This window comes from Callorhinchus milii, unplaced genomic scaffold (genome assembly GCF_018977255.1).
Source record: "Callorhinchus milii isolate IMCB2004 unplaced genomic scaffold, IMCB_Cmil_1.0 Scaffold1, whole genome shotgun sequence".
NCBI lineage: Eukaryota > Metazoa > Chordata > Chondrichthyes > Chimaeriformes > Callorhinchidae > Callorhinchus > Callorhinchus milii.
This window is the reverse complement of record NW_024704742.1, coordinates 124308848-124334291: the sequence shown is the minus strand read 5'-3', so window position 1 is coordinate 124334291 and position 25444 is coordinate 124308848. Positions and strand designations below refer to the sequence as shown.

The window sequence follows — 25444 nt, the reverse complement described above, 5'->3', positions numbered from 1 at the left end:
TTTTCTTAATGTCAGACCTTGACACAATGGCTTGAGTAATATACAGGGTGACCAAAAAGTCACGATACCATTACAATATCGAATCAGTCATAAAAAAATGATGATTTTTTTTAGATAATAGGTTAGCTTCATGACTTGTTGGTCACCCTGTGTATCTATATTGGTAATTTTATATTGAACTCCTGGATGCATTCCTGCAGAGCTAAATACACTGCGTATTATTCTGTGAGAGTCTAATAACCTTATTCTTTGACTGGAAGTTTGAAAATAATAAGTGATGAAATAACTTCCTGATTCTTCATATTTCTATTTTAATGTCATTGAAGTTTTACAAAAATGCTCTGAATTTTTACATGTCTTTTAGATACCATTTTGAGATCTAAAAGCCCTCCCAGTTACTGCATATTTGGGGCAAAATAAATAGACGTACAAATAGATAGAGGTGAATTAAAAATACAAACGGGCATCGGTTTCAAATTTACAATTAAAGAATAAATGACACTTAGGCTATCCATTTGGTGATTCTTTAATAGAGATGGTATCCAACATTTGAACATTTGGTATAGATGTTTAGATGGTGTGATGGTATTATTGTGCCACAGACACCAGAATAATAACTAAACAAAGATCAAACAGCAAGAAGCGAGCTTGAGCACCTGTCAAGGCCATTTCATCAATGGTTTTAACATTGAGCTGCACAACTAGGAGAGATGTTGTAAAGACTACATCAAGGAAATGTTACAAAAATAAAATCACTATTCACATTAGCTCTACCATAAATAATTAGTATTGCCAGTTCTACTAAACATCAGCTCTGATTTTTGCCCAAATAAGATGTTGAGTTCATGGTGGACAAGCAGAAGTATAACAAATCCCACACCACCACTGCTGGCAGATCAGGATTAAAAGGAGTTCATATAGTGAAAGAAAAATTAGGTGAGGGGAAGAATGGTTACAAAAGGGGGGAAGAAAGTTGAGAAAGAAAGCAAAAAAGAAAGAAAGCAAAAAAGCACAAAAGAAAGCCAGATGTAGAAAAGGAATTAAAAAAGAATTTGATAAAAAGAAAACAAAAGGCAAAGGAACAAAGAATAGTTTGACAGAAAGACAACTAATATAGGAAAAAAGGAGGATACTGAAAATAACATGGACCCCAGTCTATCTTTGACAAACATTCCAATGACATGTACTGAAAGACACTATAGCTTGGCCAAATGTTGTTGTACGCTACTGATGTATGTTGTTGGTATATTGCGGAAAAGGCCTGATTGCATTATTTTAGTGATCTGTGAACTATTTCAGCGCATGGTTCACATGTGTTTGCAAGAGTATGCAAACTTCAACCAGCAGAGGGTGTGCTCCATTGAAGCTACAAACACAATGTAATCCTAGGTTTTGTGTTCAGTTTTCATTCTCTGATCAACTTCTCATCAGTGTGTTCACTCACATTGGTGAATCAAACATTGCTGGAAAGTAGGCAATTAAAAACCTACAAGCAGATGTAAAAAGAAATCCTATATTCCAATCAAAGAATATAACTGGTCCTTCAGGTTATAAAAGACTATTTGAAGGAATTTATTCAATAATTTCTTTTGAACTATTCTGCAAAATAATTAAGTTGAACAAGGTGAAATGCAATGAAAACAATTTTTCGAGTTCTTTAAAAGTGAAGAAGGTAAACATTTACCGTAATAAACAAAACAGAGGAAAATGTACTTGGCACAGAATCCTTCATTTCAAAATAAAAATCTTCTCCTTAAATAATTTTTTTAAAAATCTTCTTGCATTTAATATTGTGCTTTTCACATTGGGAGGACATCTCAAAGCAGAACTGACTGGCTCCAGTTCTTTTTTCTTTGGTCAGCCGGGTGTTTGACACATGAGAAAACCCATCAGCCTACTTAAGAATACACTGATGCTCTGGACCCAACCACCGGGAATGTGTAAAAGCAGAGATAATTATTTTCTGCACTAAACCATTGGAAAACAATTGGCGCCTTGCCACTGTGGCACTTGAATTGCCAAAGTAGCATGTGCCAAATTGTAGGAGAGAATGCAATTCCTATTATTCCATGAGCTTTAGGCATTTCAATAAAAATGCAGCTTCAAGGTTATTTTCCCCTCAAATTAATACATTGAGAATTAAGTTTAAATTAAAGATTCAGATTTAGAAGTTCTGAACGGAACCTGTGACTTATCAGGATGGCAAGTGATAAAAAAAATCATATTTTGTTTCATACACCTACAGGTTAACATCTAATATCTTTATCAAATATATATTTTTTGGTCAGCTGGGTATTTGACACATGGAGAAACCCAATTCTGGAAAGTATTAGGTGCAGGTTGGCAAGAACCAAGGCTTGGGAATCCCAGAGCTGGAGACTAACCAGCTAAAAACATATAGCTTGCCATTGATATCGCTATCGGCAAGCTTTAATAATAAATAATAATAATCTTTGCATTTGATATAGCGCTTTTCACGTCGGGAGGACGTCCCAAAGCGCTTCACAGAACACACTGTAAAGTGAATTGACTGTATATTTGTGGGCGAACGCGGCAGCCAATTGCACACAGCAATGTCCCACAAACAGTCGTAGATTGAAAATGACCAATTTATTGTTTTTGTTTTTGGAGGGATTATTATTAGGCGTGTGAAGTAAGGAAACTTGCCCAAGGTTCTTGCTGTTTGTCCAGATAGGACCATTGTAATAATAATAATCCTTGCATTTGATATAGCGCTAGATGTCCCAAAGCGCTTCACAGAATATACTGTAAAAGGCTTTGGCTTGCACGGTTAACAGGAGTTGAGTGGGATGACTCCCTGCCTCCAGTGACTGCCCTGCACTTCCAGGTCCTGCCGATGAGCAGGTCCTGCCGATGAGCCAGGCTGGCAGTGCTGTCATCAGCAGTGTCCTGGAATACTGCGGACCCACCTGGCTCAGGAAGCGGACTACCGAGACCACTACGAGGGTTGGCTCGATTCCGACATTCCACTGCCAGGCATGACTTCTTGGAACCAGTTCAACTCCAAGGAGACCCTGCTTACTTATCAAATAACTTACAGCACTTTGTGTCAATATCACATAAAACATTTTTTATAAAAAGGCATTTTCCCACTGTTTTGAGTATACCTTCTATTCCAAAATGTGCTAATTGTTACCTAAAAGTAGGGGCAATCTAGTACCCTCCAGCACTCAATCTTTTGTCTAGGTCAACTTTAACTCTATCCTCTCCAATACAGCAGTTCTCCTTCTTACTACAGAGAAATGATCCAGCTCCCTAGATGTGACTACTAACTCTGCGTGTGAGGAAACTGAAGAACTAGAATCCAGACCTAATTACTCTGGGGCTTAGCTTCTCAATGCATTAATCTGCTGGAACGTGCCTCTAATATTGAAAATAGACTGAAAATCAAGCATAGTTTCTTGCTTCAAACAGTCTATAAATCTTCCTACTTAAAAGATCATGCAAACGTGGAAGGCAAGGATAGCATCAAGGAAATCTGAGATGAAGTAGAAAGCTACAATTAGTTACCAAGAATTTATTAATTAAAACAAGTAAAATGCCAAGAGGAGATAATTGCAAAGCATACTTAACTTGTTCACTTGGATCTATTACGCCAGTTGTTAAAATCACACGGAAACAACAATTACAACAAATTGTATTTATAGAGATCCTTTCATGTCGGGTGGATGTCCAAGGCAGTGGACAGTTGAGGGTTTGCACTTGAGCTGGAGGTTGGATTCGGGAGGGGTGGGGGCCAAAGGGGTGGGGGAAGGGTAAAATGATTGAAGACATGGTCAAAGAGGAAAATTGGACCTTGAAGGAGGTGGTGAAGCGAAAGGACTCAAATGAAGTTCCAGAGAGTGGGGGCAGATAGGCTGAAAACCTGACTGCTAATGGTGGTGGTGGGGGGGGGGAGGGAGAGGTGGGGGCAAGGCGAGGGACATGAAGTAGGAGAGAGCCTGCCAACTGGAGAGAGCAGCTAAAGTTTTAAAAGAAGATCACAGAGATAAGGTGAGGCAAGACTGCAGAATGAATTTAAAATGAGGATCTTCAACTCAATCCTCTGGGTGATGGGGAGCCAGTGAACTGGGTGAGGATGGGGGCAATAGGCTCCCAGAGCCCTAGTGATAGAGAGGACATGAACTGCAGAGCTCTGGATGGTTTGCAGCTTGCAGAGGGAAGAGTTGGGAAGTCCGGCAAGCAGAGAGTTAGCATAGTCAAGCCTGGACATGATAAAACCATGGATAAGAGTACTGGTGGTCCAAGGGGAGAGATAGTGGCGGAAGCGGGGAAAGATCTGGAGGTGGGGGAAAGCTGAACAGGTCAAGGCATGGATCTGGGGTATAAAGTACAGTTGAGAATCAAACAAAACACTGAGGTTCCACACCAGGTTCGTGGGGTGGAGTGTGCATCCATGTTGATTGATGCTATCAGTGCCAAGGCTGAGAAGACACTGACGGGAGCCAAGTAGGAGAGCTTCTGTCTTGATGACATTGAACTGGAGTAAATTAGAGCTCATCCAGGACTTAACGTCCAACAGGCAGAACAAGGTGGAGGCGGAGAGATAGTTGAGTGCCACCTACATACATGTGAAAGTTATCTCCATGCCTGTGGAGAACATCGCCGCGTGGGAGCATGTAGATATTAAAGAGGAGAGAACGGAGAATAGAGCTCTGAGGAACATCACATGTGGCGGTGTAAGGGCAGGAGGAGAAGCCGTTGGCAGATACAAAGTGGAGACGTTGGGATGGGTATGAATGAAACCAGGAAAGGGCAGAACTATGAAGGTGGAGCTGAGAGGAAAGGCTGTGTAGAAGGTTAGAATGGACACATAATAAACACGCTTATCATGTGCGATGCATAAACCATGCATGAGTGTGTGCAGAGTGAATTACAGATGCCCTAATGTAATTAACAGCCAACCGCTTTTGTTGGTTAACTGCAAACCTGTAATTCCTTTGTGCACATTTTGTTCAATAAACATAATTATCAAATAATGGAAAATAATAATCAAACACAATAACACAGTACTTCTGTAATAATTTATATGTGCAACTAACTTAATCATCCACCTAACCTGAATTTACACATAGGAATTCACATGATCAGAAAAGCTCACTGACAATTGTTTTCAACTACTATCTTGGCTCGGTTCTGGGATCTGTTACTGTGAAGCGCTCTGAGACGCCGTCTGGCGTGGAGGGCGCTATATTAATCCAAGTTGTTGTTGTTGCCCTATCTTACAACCCTTGCCCCATCGTCTTCAAAATCCTATCAAATTCCCTTTTTAAACTGTCTAAAATATCCATCTTCTTGTTCCACTGACTTGGGAAATTGAAATTGTCCATTCAACTCCCATTTCTGAGTTAGAGACAACGATTTTGTATTGTGGACACGACCCAGTAAGTTATCCTGAATAAGTCATTGCATCGAGCAAGACTATACCCATTAAGTTTGTTTGGGTTCAGTCAGAAAGCGAAGAAGGGGAACACAGCTTTGGGTTGGGTTCATCTTATCCCTGATGGCCTAATGGGGAGGTAAGATACTTGTGTTGTGGTTGCTGTGCTTCTGTTCAATGCCTGCTAAACTATTGGTTAGGATATGTAAGGTGGAATCCCAAACCTGATTGCCAACCAGTGACCCTGCTGGAAAGTGGATGTCAAGAAAGGAAAGGGTCAGCTTTGATATCCCTCGTGGTCAAATAGCCTGCTGATGCTTGCTGTCTAGACAACACATCAAAAACTGTGGCTGGGCAAGGTACTGAAGGGCTGCAAGCACCCATGCAATTGAGCCTCAGCATGTCATCACCTCCAGGAGGAGAGGAGGCGGGGGTGGAAAGGCTCCATACTGCAGCTTTGTGGTCTGAAATTTCTGATATGATATAATCTTAATTGGATAAACCTTTTGTCTGCTGTCAACATGTAAACACAAGAATATTTATTCTGTAATCATGTACGATTTACTTCCATCCAACCATAGCATGTGGGAAGGCACACAAAAGTCAAAGCGGTAAGCCTTCCCTTTAGTGCATGCAGCTCCTGTGATCGAAAATTAAATTTAAACTTACCTTTGATATTTATTATTCTAATACTCCTTTGGCGATCTTGTATTATTAGTAAGTGATCGTAGCAATTACCCTGTTCCTGCAATCAATTTTTAGAGCACTGCGATGAGTGCAACACATACAAGGTCTGGATTCCAAGCCCAGCACTTGCCAAATTTCGGCAATGACTGACACTAAAATTTTATGACAGCAGTAGACTGCCCTCCCAGGGGGCAGTACTTCTCTTGAGATGAAAAGCACAGAAGTACTGCCCGCTGGGAGGGCAGTCTACTAATGCTATAAAACGTTGGCATGAAGCACACAGCTCAGTGCTTAAGTCAAGGAGCATCAGACTCAGTGTCCAATCCTTCCACCTCATTGCCCATCATTTCAGAACAGTGTCCCACAATTTTACCCCAGGCAACTTTTGGAAAATGACTCGCACGTTGGTAAAAACAATACAAATATATTATGGAAACAAACAAGAGCTTTGGTCAAGAGAAGGAAACACTGCAAATGCTGGTTATCTGAAATAAAAATGGAAAAGTGGAAATGTACACCAAGCCAATCAGCAGGTGAAAGGGAAAGACAGGTCATACCCAAAACATTAACCTTTCACAGTCTGCTGTGAGTGTCGATATCATGCGACTACTTGCTCCTGTGGGAGTCTGGCTATTTAAAAAAAACGTCTGAAAGTGTCCCTGTTGGGAGGTGGAGAAAGGAACGAAAAAACAACAAAAGCAAAAGAGTGAGAGAAAATGAAAAGCAACATAGGTAATGTACTACCAGGTTGCAGATTAGTCCTAAGAATCTATGCCTCTGAATGTTCTACTATGAAATATTAAGGAAGCAATTTTAGAGAAGAGCTTTGGAGCATCCAATGAACCAAATTTTATGTTAAAACAAAAGTAGGATATAATGCAATTTTGTTCCAAGGACCATTTGAGGCACCTGTGGAGAATTGAGAACTCTCACGTTTCGGAATAAAATAGATTTGATATGTAAATATGTCCTAAATGTAAGGTGAAGCACATACATTACAACACAGCAGCCCATTCACGACAAAGAGTCTGAATTAAATATTTAGTTAAAAATTAGAATACGGATTTCAGAGTTTTTTATATCTGCATTCTTAACACAATTTTAGCTCTTTCCAGCCTTGATCTAATCCTCTAATGTGAAGTAAATCAAGCTCACTAAAATGAGCTACCACATCATTTTCACACTCTTCGATCTCCCAGCATATTTGACAGACCTTATTTCTCTCCCACTTCATGTCTAGCCATCCTCCCTCAAAGCAAACAAAATGGTCACTGTAACTCAGCATTACAGCTCATTAGATCACAGGTTAGTCAAGTGGAACTGCCCAAGGTTCCCAGAGGAGGGCTATACTTCAAAAATCAGTCCATGTCAAATGAAGAAAAACCCCAGAGAGTAAGGTCACTCAGATCAATGATCAAAAGAGACAAAGAATGGTATGTAATGGAGAAAAACAAGTCTTTTTTAGGCAGTACTAATGTACAGAAAATAAATCTATGGTCAAAAAAATCAATGGCACGTCTGAATTTTATCACCTCAAACCATAAAACCTAAGTGTTAGCAGCAAAGGAAATAACTTTTGTTTCTATTAAAAGGAAAGGGGCTCCAGCAGAAAATCAGCAATCTGAATCATTTTCTACAGAAATATATTGACGCTTGTCAGATTAAAATTAACGAGATGCAATTTTAGAAAGCTCATTAGAAAATTGTCTCTATCAACACCATCAGAATATTATTGCATTATCAACTGGGGTTTTGGAGCCTTAACATTGATGATGATGCAGGGTTTGAAATATGAAGGTTCCTCAAATAATCCTGTCCAGCTGTCAATGAGTTTTCAAATTTAGAAACTGATGCATTATGAAACACAATAACGTCCCTTTGTTAATAAGAAACCAGGAACACTTACTGAATTTAAGAAGTTATTGGATCTCCAGCACCTCTAAAAGAACTTTAGTTTCTTAGAACATGGCACATGATTTGGATTGCACCTAATGGCTTCAATCTGATTTTATCCAAATCAACAACTTGTGTGTCGTATGCTGTTTTCAATTACATTAGTCACCAAAACAGTGTAGCTTTGAAATTCTTACACTATGAGTTCTGTATTTGAAACCCAGATGTCTCAATGGATTCATTACATTTTTTTTAAACAAGGGGACCTGAGTAATCTGGGCTGCTAACCAACAGTGTAAATCATTCTTTTTGTCTATCCAAAACAGAACACCAGTCACCCAAAGCATCAATGAAATATTATTGGAAAAAAAACTGACAGATGCTTCTTAAAAGAAATACTCAATCTTCTATGCTTCTTTTCATGGGATGTGAGTAATATGGGGTTGTTATCAGGGAGTCCATAACCCCTTTTTTTTACCATCATAGCTCAAACATCATGTCAATACAAATATTTGTGTAACAAATCATCAAATTTTTAAGTGTGCTGTTTATTCAGAAAGGCAGTGGTTATGGTAAATACTCAGCATTTCTAAATATTTGCTTAATATTGAAATAAGTTATCAGATAAATTGGACAATGGCATTTCTCTAATTTGCTAAACGGCATTAGCTGCATTGTTACAAACTTCTGAGTTTGAGAAAAATTGTCTCTCTTGTCCCACTCGCTCACACTTTGCTGTTCAGCTGCTTCGTCCTACCTTTTTGTCAGCAACAACAATAACAACAAAATTACATTTAAAGAGAGCCTTTCACGTCGGGAGGACGTCCCAAAGCGCTGAACAGTCAGCTGTCGGTGCCCGAGCATGGGGGAGGGGTGGTGTAGGGGTGAGGGAAGGCAGAGAGGTGGGAGGGAGACCAAAGGCACGTCGAAGAGCAGGGAATCTAGCTGAAGAATCCTCAATTCTCAACAACTCAAGATCTACATTTTTACTATTATTTTCTCCCATTTAGATGAATACTTTGATAAGCAATACATATTATTTTACACCTCCATAAAAAATTGCCTTTCCTGGTAATTTTCTTCTGCTAAGAAGCACATTACTACAGTTTATAACAAATGAGTTAATTTCCATCAATATCAGGAAAGTCATAAGTTTTTTTAAAAAAATCTCATCTATACCTTGTAGACATCATTTCTATTGGTAACTTCAACAAGTGTGCAGAGTCATGAAGTACAACAAAATAAATTCCATACACAAAATAAATACACCAAACCTTTGGGAAATACAACCGTTGATGAATCTCAATCTACAGCTTTAACTGCAAAAAAATGCATATATATTAGAGGTTCCCTAATTTTCACAGTAAATTTAAAATTAAAAGGTCCAAAAAACAATTGGGCTAATACAATAATTACATTCCAATCAACACTAACCACAGTATTCAAACAAATGATCAGAGTTGAGGTTGCATATTTAACTGAATGTGCGTTATTTACAATGTGCTTATCATTACAATGCAGTTTTCAACGGATCCAAAAATCACGAGTTTTAAAGAGTACTTATTTCTGCTACCTACCAAAAAACAGCAATATAAATGATGTTGAAAACAGTTGCCTTTTTATAATGGTTTACTGATTTATTCTAAATTTCACCCACAAAATTCAGTCAATCCACTCTACTACAAGAAGCGCTTTGAGACATTTCAACAATGTAATAAGGCGCTAAATCAAATGCAAGGATTATTATTATTAAATTGCTGTAGCTCAATGGTTAGAGCACTCACTTTATAAGTGAGAGACCTGAGTTCAATTCCAGGCAGGGCGAAATCTTGGACAAGTTTCCTTACTCCACACACCTAATAATAATCCCTCCAAAAAAACAAAAAACAATAATAAATTGGTCATTTTCAATCTACGACTGTTTGTGGGACATTGCTGTGCGCAATTGGCTGCCGCGTTCGCCCACAAATATACAGTCAATTCACTTTACAGTGTGTTCTGTGAAGCGCTTTGGGACGTCCTCCCGACGTGAAAAGCGCTATATCAAATGCAAGGATTATTATTATTAAAAAACAATAATAAATTGGTCATTTTCAATCCATGACTGTTTGTGGGACATTGCTGTGTGCAATTGGCTGCCGCGTTCACCCACAAATATACAGTCAATTCACTTTACAGTATATTCTGTGAAGCACTTTGGGACGTCTAGAAGACGTGAAAAGCGCTATGTCAAATGCAAGAATTATTATTATCATTATTAATGATTGTGTTCCAATCATTTCATTCAAAACACATTTTGGTAGCCTTCACTGTCTTGCCAAAGTAAAGATGTGTATTTCTAGAGCTGTTGTACAAGGTCGCTAAAAATAGCAAATAGAGCCATCCACTTTAAAATTATCACAATACCTACACTTCAGCACCATTCAATGAGTATCATCCACCACTATTACAATGATACAAGTCTTCAAACCTATTCCGTCACATGCAAAGATTATTATTATTATATTATTTGACGTGGGATAAGACCATAGATAGGATTTAACATTAATGATCTGACTGTTTTACAAAGATGCCCAAGGGTAAAATAATTAAAATGTTCCAAGGTTTTTCCAGCACAAAGAACAAGTTCCAATACCTCCGTCAGTTGAACAGCACTAAAAGCTTAGTGAAAAGTTGCTATCTCTATTGTCTGCTGCCAAGTAAAGAACAGAGATTTAATCAAAGCAATAACGGTTACTGTTAATAAAAAAAAATAGTACCGCGTGTTAGAAGATTAATGCTCTCACAGATTTACCAAAAACATCAAACGGGAAGGTCAAATTAAAATAAAAGGGAAAATGAAGCTTTTTTAGGGCTGAGATGTCAGCGCTCAGACAATCTGTTTCTACGGGTCATACCTTCCCCTGAAAGTACAGGTAAAATTTCACCTTCTACGCCTGAAACTTCAATCTATATAAGAAAAATGAAAATGTTAACCAATGGAATGGTTTTTATCTTCATACTGTACAACATATACAGAAACAATACCAGCTGGTAGACTTGCAGTGGTGTAATACAATTCAGCCAGTCTTAAGTCCCACACCGTGAACAAAGCTCTCATGGCTTATGAACATCAACTGAGACTCAGGATTGAATTATAGCTTTAAATCCACATTTATTATTCCTTGTAATGTAGACTAAACATTTTTTTCAAAAATATTACTTATTATGTGACAGACACACTCACTGTAGTAGAGGTAGTACAGTGCAAGCGAAAGGTCAAATAAAACCTATGACAACTTAGGATAGAAGATATACATGATCGTGTGGAAAGGTTTTGGGGGGCAGCAATTCTGATTCAATAAAATGTTCAATATATACTATAAACATCTTCAATTGTACCAGTTTTATGATTAACAAGAAAATCTGTACGAAAAGGTATTCTATATTCTTTTAGTAATGCCTAAATAAATATATTTAACTTTTGTCGTCTGCATATTCAACTCAGCCAGTATTTGGATACTGGCAGAAGCTGATGTATAGGCATTGCTCTCCCTGTTATTAACTGGTATAACATTGCAATTGAATAATGAAGGACCAATGGGAAAATGTCATCACCAAAGGAAATAAATAAATACGTATTGAATACAACAATCTTAGTAAACTGGGTACTAAATATATACACCGTATTGACAGTTGCACAGATTAGAACCAGCCCACAAACCAGACCTAGAGAATACAGAAATATAATTGCATTTAAAACCAATTAGTTAGAATATATAACAACAAAGTTACATTTATTGAGCGCCTTTCACGTCAGGAGGGTGTGATACTGTGATAATATACAGGATCAGAGCAACGAACATTATCAGCACAAAAGGAAGGTATAAAATGCATTTTATACACAAGAAATACTTGTCTGGCATCATAATGTTGCAAGAATTCCACAAATGCTCACACAGTGTACAATTTGCACTGTGAATCAAACGATTCCCAAAATTATTATACCATAAAAAAATCAAGTTCCTATTCAAATATATGGTACTTTAAACAACAACAACAAGATTCCATTTATAAAGCGCCTTTCACGTCAGGAGGACGTCCCTGACGTGAAAGGCGTTAAAGAAAAATCTTTAGCAAGCAAAACTCTTAAAACAATGTCAATATATTGTGCTCCAACAAAATGCTTAAATCGAAGAGCAACTGGACTGCACAAGTATATACATTCTGCTTCCCACACCAGGTAGTTTGGAGCTACCGATTTTGTACTAATCTGTGTTAAATTATGAGTCCTGTGCTAACATTGGAACGAGTTAAGATTGTCCGCATGCATTTTACTTAGGACACAGACTGACAGAGACAGGAGACCTTCACCCCATCACTCTGTGCTAGATTCAAATCCAGGTTCCAGAGGTGAAAGGCCGATACACTGGTTAATCCCCTGTGCTTTACACAATTGTTTTAGAGCACCATGTCTTCCTCTGTACAATAAACTTGTCTTTTTTGAAAACAAAATGAATTAAAGTCTTATTTCAACTCCCTTATGTGCTTCCAAACCCCATCCCTTCATTTGTCTTTTGTTTATCATTTTACGAGTTCTCATAAGTCAAGAAGATGGCACATTCTGCATACACAAGCCTGTGTAATTCATACGTCAGTGCTCAGTCTGGTCTCACTAATCCTCTAGAGCAATACATACTTCAAAGGAAGCAATATTCAAAGATTGATCTATTCAGCTCAGCATTCTGTTTAGTTTGGCAATCATTGCCACATAATGTGACAGATATCTCAACACCCATTCAACCATCATCCCCTCAGGTATAGTTCTACTTAAAAAAATGCAGTTCTAGGAATTATATTGTATTTCATAATATTAAAGACCTATTCACCTGCTTCTAACTTCTAGAAATCTCTTTGGAATATATATCCCTGTGCACTCACACACAATTTGTCATCATTGATAAGATTTTCCTGTTTGACCCCTTTCTTTCACCACTAACTACAACAGACAACAACCACCCGAGTTTAAAAAAACAAGCATCAACACATGAAATTGCTGAACTGATCCCAAAGCCAGCGGCACTACAAGATAGCTGAATGGTGTCTCGTTGCTAAGGAACAGTTATTGAGCAATCCTTTCCCACACACGCCACCCGGAACAGTACCTTCATTACAGAGGATTTAGAGATAATTGCTTCTCTATACATTTCTTTTTGTTTTTTTGGTCAGCCGGGTGTATGACACATGCGAAACCCATCACCATGCTTAAGAGTATCCAAACCAAATATACACCCTTAAGCATGGTGATGGGTTTCCGCATGTGTTGGAACACCAGGATGTTCCCCCCAAAAATAATTATACTAAAGAACATTTAGATTTTGTGCAGTGCCATTACTGGTTGTACTGCTTGCTCAGCTCCAGTCACAGCCTGTGCATTGCGTGTTAATAGCTGAATATCCCACAAGTATGTTGTGGTACTGTAGGTGCTGTTTCTCGCAACTAAGAATAAGAACTGTGTGAGTTTAATGCTGTTGCTCTAATGTTGTCAGTCATTTAAAAACACATATCAAAGTAATAGACTAAGAGATTTTAGGGTTCTAAACACTATAGTAGATGTACATGTATTTTGCCATGGCAGTTACTTGACTGCTTATTTGTTTTGTAAAACACCTAATGAAAGCATCTGATGAAGTAAACATGCTTAAATATGTAAATGGGTAGTTTGAATTTAATGAATGTTAAAAAGAATTACTGAAATATTTGATTTTAATATTTCATATTATACAAAACTGAAGTTAGCTTTCTAACAGAATGCATTATTTAGATATGTGCACAAATCACAGGCTTCACAAAGCTTGCTTTTTATTCATCGGAACCCAGAAGATAAGAGGAAATCACCGGTCATGTTTCGAGAAAATCTAAGATTTATTTTGAAAATTATTCCAATAACAAATTTCATTTTACAGATAGGTTTCCATTTTCAAAAGGACCCTGTTTGATGAGGGAAGGTCTAATTTTATTAAAGTCTACTTGGCTTTGTAACTACCTGAGTCAGCATCATCACATTGGTCATATATAAGGAATTAAATTTGTCACAAAATAAATGTTTCCAATTTCTAGCCGAATCGATAAAGAGATTAAAAATTCGGTCATCCCAAGAGTTAATAATTTTTTTTGCACACCTCATGACATTCCATTTATTTTACATGGACTTTCAATGGATTCCTAATTAATTGTTCTGTTGGATACTACATGTAATATGGTCAACCACCACAAAGTACTGATTCACAATTCTGTGTTGCAATAGCCCAATGCTTATTTTACATTTTATTTTATTTTACATTAGAAACCCAAAATGTTTTTTTTTATTTGAGAACTAAATGCCTGATTCCTTATTTCTTGAAGGATGAAAAAGACACATTGGCTAAGTTTATTGTGAGGGGGAGAGAAACCAGGTCAACAAAAACAAATTACATTTTGTATTGCTCCAAGTACATTTTGTGCAAGGACAGGTTAGAGATTTGGTCTGAGGCCTCCTTCCATGGTTTAATGCAAACAGCTGGTAGGATATAGGAAAAGTGACACTGGCTCTCATTCCTACTTAATACTTTCCTCAGAAAGTTGGGCTAGAATCTGGAACTTCAGGTGCAAAGAATCATGAGTGAAAGCACAAATCCTGCAGAACAACACATGCTATAAGCAATTTGCTACACAATCGAACTTCCCGCATGCACTTTCTTAAAATATTTTTCAAATCACACAGCCAGCAGGAAAGCAGGGGTGGTTATGAAATGGTTGCATACATATGTTTTACAGACTAATATGCACCTCTGTTGTGTTTGAGAGAAAATTAATTGGGTGCTAAAATAGTTATGTTGCATCCATTAAAACACCTCTGATTGATGGCATTTTGACCACCTGTGCAAGGTTTACAAAACTTCATGAAGTAAATACATCATCCAATCTTTCCAGTAATAGGCAAACTGCTCAAGAACACTGTTGATGTTATAAATTGACTGCAAAGGCTTTTGTTAGGGGTACCTATTTCCCTTCTCTTTCCTTCAAAGCATAATACAACTGAGCAGAACTAATTATACACATCATAAAACTTTCGTTAATTTATGATAGTCCCTAAAGTTAACCTGGCAGGAAATTCAACAGCTACTATTATATGAATGTTCATCTATCTGCTTGGTTAACTTATTGCAAAATAAAACCGATTCCGTTTCAAGAACAGCCTCCACAAGAATGTCACGCATAGTTTTGCATGTGAACAGCGCAGACATACACATCACTCAGTACATTTGCTCATGCTTAGATAAAGTTTGTATGGCAGGAATTCTCAGCCTTTTAAACATGCCAATCGTCTTCTCTTCAAGATGCATATTGTGTGCAGTTGTGATAGAAAACAACAAAATGATTTAGGATTTAATAATTTGGTTTTGTCTTTGAGGTACTAAAAGGATACATATTGTAAATTATCACAATATCTTATTAATTCTGGTTGGTCCCACTGAACTTCCATTTCAGGTAAAATCCACCTTTGGCTCCATATTAATAGCAATCATAGGTAAGGATATATTTATTTATAATTAATGTAGGTCAAACCAAATTATTCCTTAATGCATCTTTCATACGCAGGTATCACAATCTATGAACCCTTTCTCCAAGTTACTTTAGTCCTCCTTGTACACCATCCAAACAATTCGAACAGATATGCCTCAGTTTTATTCCCCTGGTTTTGCTCCTTTGTCACCACTGTTGCCTGACCCTGAATTCACATTAGTGGAATAAAAGAATCCTCATTAATCTGGGATGCACTGGACACCACTTATTGCACAAATAAATTATGTGAATGTCACACATTTCATGTTTCACAAATTCATTTTATTTAAGTCATTCTGCTGCATAAATTCGGCTGAAGAGTAAAAGCAGAAAAAAAGTGCTGTCAAAATTAAGTATTTGGTCGCAGTCTTTTCTTTTCTGTTCTTTTGTGGTGTGGCACAAGTTTATCTCTCGTCCCACTGGGATACTTGTATAGAGTACATCATTTATAAAGTCATTCTAGGCATACATTGCAGCAGTCAAGTTTAATAAGGAAGCACTTTACTGTACAATATTATGCTTTCAAATCTAAACTGGGACTCTGCAGTTTTTTTAAAAAAGGGGGTTCTGATAAAATGGGAGCAACCATTTGTGTATTTATAATAACAACAACAACAAGATTCTATTTATAGAGCGCCTTTCACGTCGGGAGGACGTCCCAAGGCGCTGTACAGTTGGGTCAGGACTCGAGCAGGGGGGAAATGGTCAGGGTGAGGGGAGGGAAGGGAGGGAGCGAGGAGGGGGTAGAGAGTCGAGAGGGGAGCTGAAGGCACGGTCAAAGAGAAAGGCCTTGAAGGAGGAAAGGGAGGAGGCAAGGCAAAGGCACTGGGGGATAGAGTTCCAGAGCCTAGGGGCCGAGAGGCTGAAGGCCCGGCCACCGATGGTAGGGCGGTTGGGGCGGGGGATGTGGAGCAGACCGGAGCCAGAGGAACGGAGGGTACGGGCAGGTAAGTAGGGGGATAGTAGGTCAGAGAGGTAGGAGGGAGCAAGGCCGTGAATGGCCTTGTAGGTGAGGATGAGGATCTTGAATTCGATCCTCTGGGGGATGGGGAGCCAGTGGAGGCGAGCGAGGGTGGGAGTGATGTGGTCCCGAAGCCTGGTGCGGGACAGTACACGAGCTGCAGAGTTCTGAATGACCTGCAGCTTGTGGAGGGAGGTGCCGGGAAGGCCGGCGAGGAGAGAGTTCCCATAGTCCAGCTTTGAGGTGATAAAGGCGTGGACCAGAGTTTCAGCAGCGTGAGGGGTGAGGTAGTGCCGTAGTCTGGCGATATTCCGGAGGTGATGGAAGGCGGTGCCAGTTGTGGCGCGGATATGAGGGAGAAAGGACAGCTCAGGGTCGAACAGAACAGAGGTTCCTGACTGGCTTTGAGAGGTGGAGAGTGCAGCCTTGGATGCTGATGCTGTCAGCGCCTGAGGTGCGGAGGCGCTGACGTGAGCCAATCAGGAGGGCCTCAGTTTTACGCACGTTGAGCTGAAGAAAGTTGTCTCTCGTCCAGGACTCGATGTCGGACAGGCAGCTGTCAGGACATCGGTGGTCGTGGAGTTGAGGGTAGAGGAGGAAAGGTAGAGTTGGGTGTCATCCGCATACATGTGGAAGTTAACCCCATGTCTGCGGATGATGTCACCAAGGGGGAGCATATAGAGGGTGAAGAGGAGGGGACCGAGGACAGAGCCCTGAGGGACACCAACGAGACAGTGTGGGGGCCGGAGGAAAAACTGTTCGTGGAAACAAAGTGAAGACGGTGGGAGAGGTACGACCTGAACCACTCAAGGACAGGGCCTTGAAGGTTGAGGTGGGAGGACAAGCGGTGGAGGAGGATAGCATGGTCGACCGTATCGAATGCTGCCGATAGGTCGAGGAGGACGAGGAGGCAGAGGGAGCCCTGGTCGCAGATGGTCAGGATGTCATTGGTGACCTTGACCAGGGCAGTTTCTGTGCTATGGGCAGCACGGAAACCCGACTGAAGGGGTTCGAATAATGAATGGATGGAGAGGAAAGAGCGCAGCTGGGAGGCGACAACTCGTTCAAGGACCTTGGACAGGAAGGGGAGGTTGGAGATGGGCCGGTAGCTTGATAGCTGCGACGCATCAAGGGAGGGTTTTTTCAAGGTGGGAGTGATGGTGGCAGTTTTTAAGGGAATGGGAACAGATCCAGAGGAGAGGGACAGGTTGACGATGTCTGTGATATGTGGGGCAAGGAGGTGGAGCTGGGAGATAAGGTTTGGAGTGGGGATGGGGTCAAGGGAGCAGGTGGTAGGTTTCAGGGATAGGATGAGTTTGGTGACAGAGGGTGGGGAAACGGGTACGAAAGTGTGTAGGGGAGGATGGGTAGGAGTCGGAGTGTGGGAGGGAGGGGGTGGGGGGTGGGTGGATGTTGGAGGGGAAGTGACCGCGGAGCGGATTCCCTTGATTTTGGATTCAAGGAAATCCAGCATCTCCTCACAGTGAAGGTTGGAGGAGATGACCTGCGCGGGGTGGCGAGGGGGACGGAGGAGTCAGGATGTGGTAGAAAACAGTAGCCTGGGGTTGTTCTTCGCCTCCAGGATTATCCTGGAGTAGAAGGACGACTTGGCTTCATAATAATGGTCATTATAATAATAATAATAATAATAATAAACATATGCAAACATGTGACAATGTAATGACCATCTTCAAAAGATAGATTACCATATATATATATTATATATGCAAACAAGAAAAATAACCAGGTATACTCTTCCCATAGATAGCGCTGAAGAAACCAAAGTGATGAGAAACCTCTTTGTGTAATCACATCATTTTTACTGGCCTTTCTCAAAATACGCATTTTAAAAAATAATTTAGCCTCAAACCAACGAGGGACTTCATAAACTAGTAAACCAGCAGACCATCTGTTATTTTATGCATCGTACATGGTTTGCTGTGTTTTTTTAAAACTTTCTTTCTGAACAGATGGCAATGAGCATCATAACCAAGAACATTTTGTTACATGTTAAAAATAAACCCGGCTTGTAGAATCAAAATTTACATTTTAGCCTCTTCCTCCTTCCCCTAAACCATCAATGTGCATTATCATCACGCAGCTTCATTCAGTAGGGAAAGGAGGAATACAAGGCAACAACTCCAGGTGAGGATGTGCTTGTACTGAAAGAGTCAGTGGGTAACACAAACTGTAACACAAACTCACAATTTATTATGCTAAGGTGCTGCATTATGGAATAATAATAATCAATAATGGTTGCATTTGATATTCCGCCTTATTATGTTGTTGAGATGTCTCAAAGCACTTCACAGGATATATTGTGAAGTGGATTGACTATATTTTGTGGGCAAAACGCAGCTATCAGTTGTGCACAGCAATGTCTCACAAGTAGCAATGAAACTAATGACCAATTTTATTTGGGGGAATGTTGGCCGAGACCCTGGGAGAAAGACACATAATCCCATCCTCACTAAGATCCACTGTCTTCCAATTCCTCAGAAGATCAATTTTAAGATCCTTATCCTGGTTTCAAATCTCTCCATAACCTCCCTCCTATCTATGTAATTTCTAAGTGGTATCATTGGTTTCCAAAGGAAACTATCAATTTAGGAACAGTACTTAAGCTAATAAACCTCTTTCATTCCAATTGCATGATGGAAGAAATAGGAAGTTGTGATAAATCTTCCTAGCAGAATGGCTTGACACAAAGCAAACAACAATCTTAGGCAAAAGGATGCACCTTAATATTTGCGTCTGTGAAAGAACGAAAATAGATCGATCACTAATGCATGTAGTTTAATAAACCTTTAAGTGAGATGAGAATTAAGATGCTATTCTCAATAGGTGCCCATCATGCTCCAATAACTAACAAAAACTCTTAGAACAAGAAATATTCTGTAGCTGGTCTATAGCAGACATGCATTCTCCACAGTCAGAATTAAGTAATATTCAAACTTCTTAATATGTTCAGAGATATTTAAGGACAAATTTCATTTTAGAGTAAGGAGAAAGAAATGCGAGAGAATTTTAAAGGGTTAAAATATATTTACCGTAAATATAAAAGATATATAAAACATTCCACCCAGTTTTAGTTTGTAAGATCACTGTCTTAAAATTTAAAGTGGGACAGAATTGTTGGAAAATTCTTATAGCCACTCTTTATTTGGAAGACAATTCTTTCAAGAACTGCAGAAAACTGACTTCCAAATTAGGTTTGAGATTAAGTATTTTCTATAATTCTGTAGAATCTTAAATTGCAGGCTAAGACTGGGTGGAACTGCAGGCCGAAACTGGGTGAAATTACAGGCCACATACATTTAAAAATGAATTTAAAATGTCAATAAATAGCCTATATTTTTAAAACATTTAACTTTAAAAGGCACTTCATCACCTTTCTAAAGTACAGTAGTTAGTAAATTCAACACAGCAAAACTGATCACTCTCTACAAATTCCATGAAATAATGATTGAGATGAAAAGACATACACAGTTAACATGCCGCACCATGGACATCATCAAGTTCTGATACTCAGAGCATCATTCTTGTTTACATACCTCTTGTAGAGAACGGGCTGCAGGCTTGTCTTGATGGTTGGCTAATATTAAAAATGGCAAAGTGCGCAGCTGTGGATGCTGAAGGGCCGAATGGAGCTCATTCCGTGCAGTTTCTAGATCATCTTCAGATGACGCACTGTCCAGTACAAATATCACACCTTGAGATCCTTGGTAGTATCGACTCCAGTACTTTCGAATATTGTCTGCACCTAAAGAAAGTTGAAAAAGGAAAATGTTTGTTTTAAAATCAGTGGCTAATTTTATCTCTTAAATTCATTACTTTTTAAAAATACAGTGCCTAAAGTATGCATGAAAATTTGTTAAAAAAACATTGCTCAAAGATTTATGTATGAAAATGTCCATTTTTTAATAACAAACACAGTGGCAAGTAGAGGTTCTGTACCACAAGATAGAGAGATGTTTTGTGTCCCTCGTAGAACAGATGAAGCAGTTATCTTGTCAGATTAACATAAGAGATCAAATTCATAACCTTGAGGTAAAAGGAAGAAAAGACTGATCCCGTTTTTATGTAGACCAATCCAATTCCAAAACATTGCGCATCTTAATATATTAGTTTAAGTCCAACCAAAGACAACAAATGACATGATTCGGTCTATGTTTGTAGACCAACATAGTCGTACTCACTCTTCTACCAATTTCTCATTTTAAAAAAGTAACTTTATTACAGATTGTTTAAATATTCTTTCCTATGATTTTACATAATTGTATTTAATACCTTCTTTAAGCTACTGCATATAGATATCTAACTTTCACTACAAATTTGATATACAGTTCACTACTCTAAAATATTCTATTAATCATTACCTAAAAATCCAAGCACTGCTCACAAAATACTGTACCTCCCTGGCTGTTTATAGACACTGAGGTTTATTAAAGGTTAAGAGGCAATGGCAATTAAGGATTTGCAGACAATGGAAGTAATTTGGGTTTATTGAGGGTTATTCGGACCTGATTACCACAAGTGGCCAATTTATTGTCATGCCCTTATTTTTGTGAACCCATTCTCAGCATGTTAAAAGATTTGCTACTAAACGGAGAATTACCCATCTTTTGGCAAAAACATCATAAGAAAATACATACCGACACACAGAAGTATAAGTAAAGTAACAACAAATTACATTTGTATAGCGTCTTTTAAGTAGGGAGGATGTCTTAAAATAAAGTAATTGAAGTAATAGTCTTAATTATAAGATAGTCTTTAGTAACATTTTAGTATCATCCTATGTAATTCTAGTTAAAAATATAATTACAACTACTTTAAAGTTTACAAGACTAAGTAGATATTTTGTTCCAGTATTATGAATTCATAGGAACATAGGAGAAGAGGTAGCCATTCATAACCATTGAGCCAGTTCCACCAGTTAATTTGATCTTGGCAAACCTTTTAATCTCTATGCTCCGCCTTTTCATCATATACTTAAAACCTCTACTAACCAAGTACTGTAACCATCTATTGCTCTTTTAAACATCCATATTCATTCTGTCTAATTGGTCACTCAATCAATGACTGTTTGTGGGACATGGCTGTGCGCAATTGGCTGCCGTGTTTCATCCACAAAATATATACAGTCAATTTACTTTACAGTATATTCTGTGAGGCGCTTTGAGAAGTCTTTGTAGATGTGATGATGCACTATATCAAAATGCAAGAACTATTATATTATATTGTGTGAAGAAATGGTTCCTGACCTCATTTCTAATCATCTTGCTTTAGATTTTAGGCTTTCTTTGTACATGTTGCTAAATATCAACCTGAGCTCCATCAGCAATGAAAGTTCTTTTTCTTCCTCGGATGAGGAAGCCGTGATTACGGTGACGAAACCTGCCTTGGAGTCTGGATACGACTCCAACTGTACAGGACGCAAATAGAACACTTCTTTGGAGTGAAGAAAAGCCCAGTTGGTAGAAAACTGCGTCGTTAAAATTCAGCCCAGGGTCAAGTAGAATGTCAAGGTTGCAGACCATTGGTTCAACCAGAGTAATCAATCAGGTTTTATATATTTCTTTTCACATACAATAACATCTCAAACCACTTGACAATTGTTGCAGTAACTCTGAGCATGGAAATAAGAAGATTTGACAATGTTGACCAAAAAGTATTGTTAAGAGATAGATTTTTTAAAAAAAGGTTTTTAGATGACAAGAAGGGAGTCAGCTAGGCAAAATAATTCCGGAAGAAATTTAGAAGACATAGCCACTGCAGCTGAGAGGCTTTGCCACTGATAATGGAGTAATGGGAATGAGCAATAAACCAAAGTCAGAACAGCGGAGGATATGGCTGGAATGTAGCGCTGCAGAAACCTGCATATGCAGATTAGACCACAGAGAGGATATTGAAATTTGATTCCCTGAGGTAATGGGAAGCAATATAGCTTGGTAAGGAGGGAGTTCATTGATTGCAATCGTTGTGTGGAGCCTTGTACAGGGCAACAACAATAACTTGCACTTATATGGCACCATCCATGCAGGATAATGTCTCAGAGTGCTTAACAGTGGTGGAGCCTGACTCCGAGCCGGGGGGAGGTGGCCGTAAGAACTGTCAAACAGGAAAGTTTTTAGGCGGGACTTGAAAGAGGGGAGAGAGGAGGCAAGGCAGAGGGATTGAGGGAGAGTGTTACAGGTTTTGGGGCGCAGTGGCTGAAAGCACAACCTCTGATGGTGGGGTGGAGGGTGCGAGGGACGAGTAGGAGGCCGGTGCCAGTCGAGTGGAGGCGCCGGGTGGTGGATTAGGGAGTGAGGAGGTCGGAGAGGTAGGGAGGTGCCAGGGATGAAGGGATTTGAACACGAGTGTGAGGATCTTGAAGTCGATCCGTTCGGTGATGGGGAGCCAGTGGAGCCTGGCCAGAACTGATGAGATGTGGGTACGGAGTTTGGTCCGGGTCAGTATTCGGGTGGCAGAGTTTGAATGAGCTGGATCTTGTGAATGGTGGAGCTGGGAAGACCGACGAGGAGTGCGTTGGAGTAGTCCAGGTGGGAGGTGACAAGTGCACGCTCGAGGATTTCGGTTGCATTTAGGGTAAGGTATGGTCAGAGGGGGGCAATGTGGCGTTGGTGGAAGAAGGTGGTCCTGGTCAGGGACCGGATGTGGGGAAGGAAGGACAGTTAGGGTCGAACTGGATGCCTAGATTCCACACTGGTTTGGTGAGTCTGAGGGAGAGCCCAGGGAGGTTGAGGAGTTTAAATCCGCAAAGAGCGAAGACGTTGATGGAAGCCAAAGAGTATGGCTTCCGTCTTGTCCACATTCAGCTACAGGAAGTTTGCACTTATCCAGGCCCTGATGTCTGCCAGACAAGCTGATAGAACAACGGTGGACCTGGAGTTGGTATGGAGAAGGCAAAGTAGATTTGTGTGTCATTCGCAAACATGTGGAAGTTTACCCCATGTCTGCGGATGACATCACCCAGAGAGAGCATATAGATAAGGAAAAGAAGAGGCCAAGGATGGAGCCCTGATGTACCCTGCAGGTGACCGGGTGGGGGCGGGAGGAGAAACCATTTGCTGAGATGAAATGGAGGCAGTTGGTTAAGTAGGACTTGAACCATGCGAGTGCAGTCCCACTAAGGTAGATGAGGGAAGAGAGCCAATGGAGGAGGATGGGTGGTCGACTGTGTCGAACGCAACAGAAAGATCCAGGAGGACGAGGAGGCAGAGGGAGCCCTGATCACAGATAGAGAGAATGTCATTTGTGACTTTGACAAGCGCTGTCTCTGTGCTGTGGGCAGGGCGAAAACCAGACTGCAGGGGCTTAAGGAGGGAGTGGAGGGAGAGGTATGACCGAAGTTGACCTGCAACAATGCGTTCCAGGACTTTGGCAAGAAAGAGTAGGTTGGAGATGGGATGGTAGTGTGCACGCAGATCTCAAATGACAGAATCTATATCAACTGAAGCTTGCGGCGCTGGGGAGGAGTGTACAGGAGAAATCTAACCTCAAAGTAATGAAAGGATGGATAAGGATTTTCTCCCTTCAGTGAGGATTAGGTAAGGTGTTCAGCAGGATACGTTCCAGAGGTGGAAAAATATATTCGTGGCAATATGTGGTTTGAACCTCAGCTCAGGTCAAATAGAATGTCAAGATTTAGACCACTGGTACATCCAGATAAATCAATGAAAGGGCACTTTAGGTGCTTGTGAGAACAAACAAGATGGCTTCAATATTGTTGATGCTTAGCTGCAAAAAGTTCCATCTTGGGACTGTTTATCAGACACTCAGTCACTCAGAACGCACCAGTTCTGAAGTCCAAGGTAGTGGCAATGAGGCAGATTTGGGTCATGAGCATACATATGGAAGCTAACACCATACTTATGCAAAATTCTGCGAAATTATTATCAACAAATAATTGAGGATTAGGAGATAACCAAGGAGAGAGCCCTGAGATCCATTGGACAGGTATTAATAATCCTTGCATTTGATGTGGCGTCTTATCACATCGTTCAGATATTTGAAAGTGCTTCACAGGAGTTATTGTGCAGTGTGATGACTGTGTATTTGTAGGTAGAAATTCAACTAAGAAAGCATGAACAGAGAGAAAAAGAGAACATTTGTGGAAAATATCAGTATTTTTGCCAAGAAAAATTAGAAATCCAATAAAATATTCATGAAACTGAGCTGAAAAGTCTTCAAGCGTAGAATGTTTACATACACAAGATCCAATGCACTGATATTATTGTGTGTACTAGTTACCAAAAGGGACCCAGAGAAAGTTTGGAAAGACCTCAATTATATTTTTTTACTGAGATGACATCACTTCTTGCAGACACAGTTATGAGAAAGCAGATGGTTCAGATGCGTAATGAATCCAATTTCAAAAAGTACACCAGCATTTGATATACGGAATATCACTGATGTTTGACAAAAGGCTTTGGGATCTATAAGGTAACAGATTATAATAGCAACCCTTGCATTATTGCTCAGATGTAGATGTCATAATTCCATTCCTCACAACCTACATTTTTAGAGCAAAGACACAAATTTATACCTCGATTTGATTCATTTCACTACTTAAAACTTGATACAAATCCAGCTTAGAAAGAATAGACTTATCCTTTAATGGTTATTAAACATCCTTAAGATTTTATTGCAATCCAGAATCTAGTGAACTTGAGACCACTGCTTCGGCATTAATTTTAAAATACGGTTTCGAGAAAATAGTGACAGAATGTGAAAGAGAAACAAATACTGCTTTAATACTGCAGAGCTCGAAATGTCCCTCTAATGTTGAATTTAAAAACTGATGGGAGGAGATGGCTGAAGTTACACATTTCAAACTCACTTCAATTTTAATGCAAAGCATGGAGCTCTACTTTATCAAGCTTGGACCACTGGAGAAATAGCAGAGAAAGTCA

General features: G+C 39.5%; 1 protein-coding gene across 2 annotated transcripts in view; it reads right to left on the bottom strand.

The window, feature by feature from the left end:
- Positions 1–25444, bottom strand: part of LOC103177836 (ADP-ribosylation factor-like protein 15) — a 187669-nt gene that overhangs the window by 77789 nt on the left and 84436 nt on the right. For both annotated transcript variants that reach the window (XM_007892195.2, XM_042335305.1), the window contains exon 4: positions 20081–20289. In XM_007892195.2, the coding sequence (XP_007890386.1) occupies positions 20081–20289 (209 nt within the window). The remainder of the gene's footprint in view (positions 1–20080; positions 20290–25444) is intronic.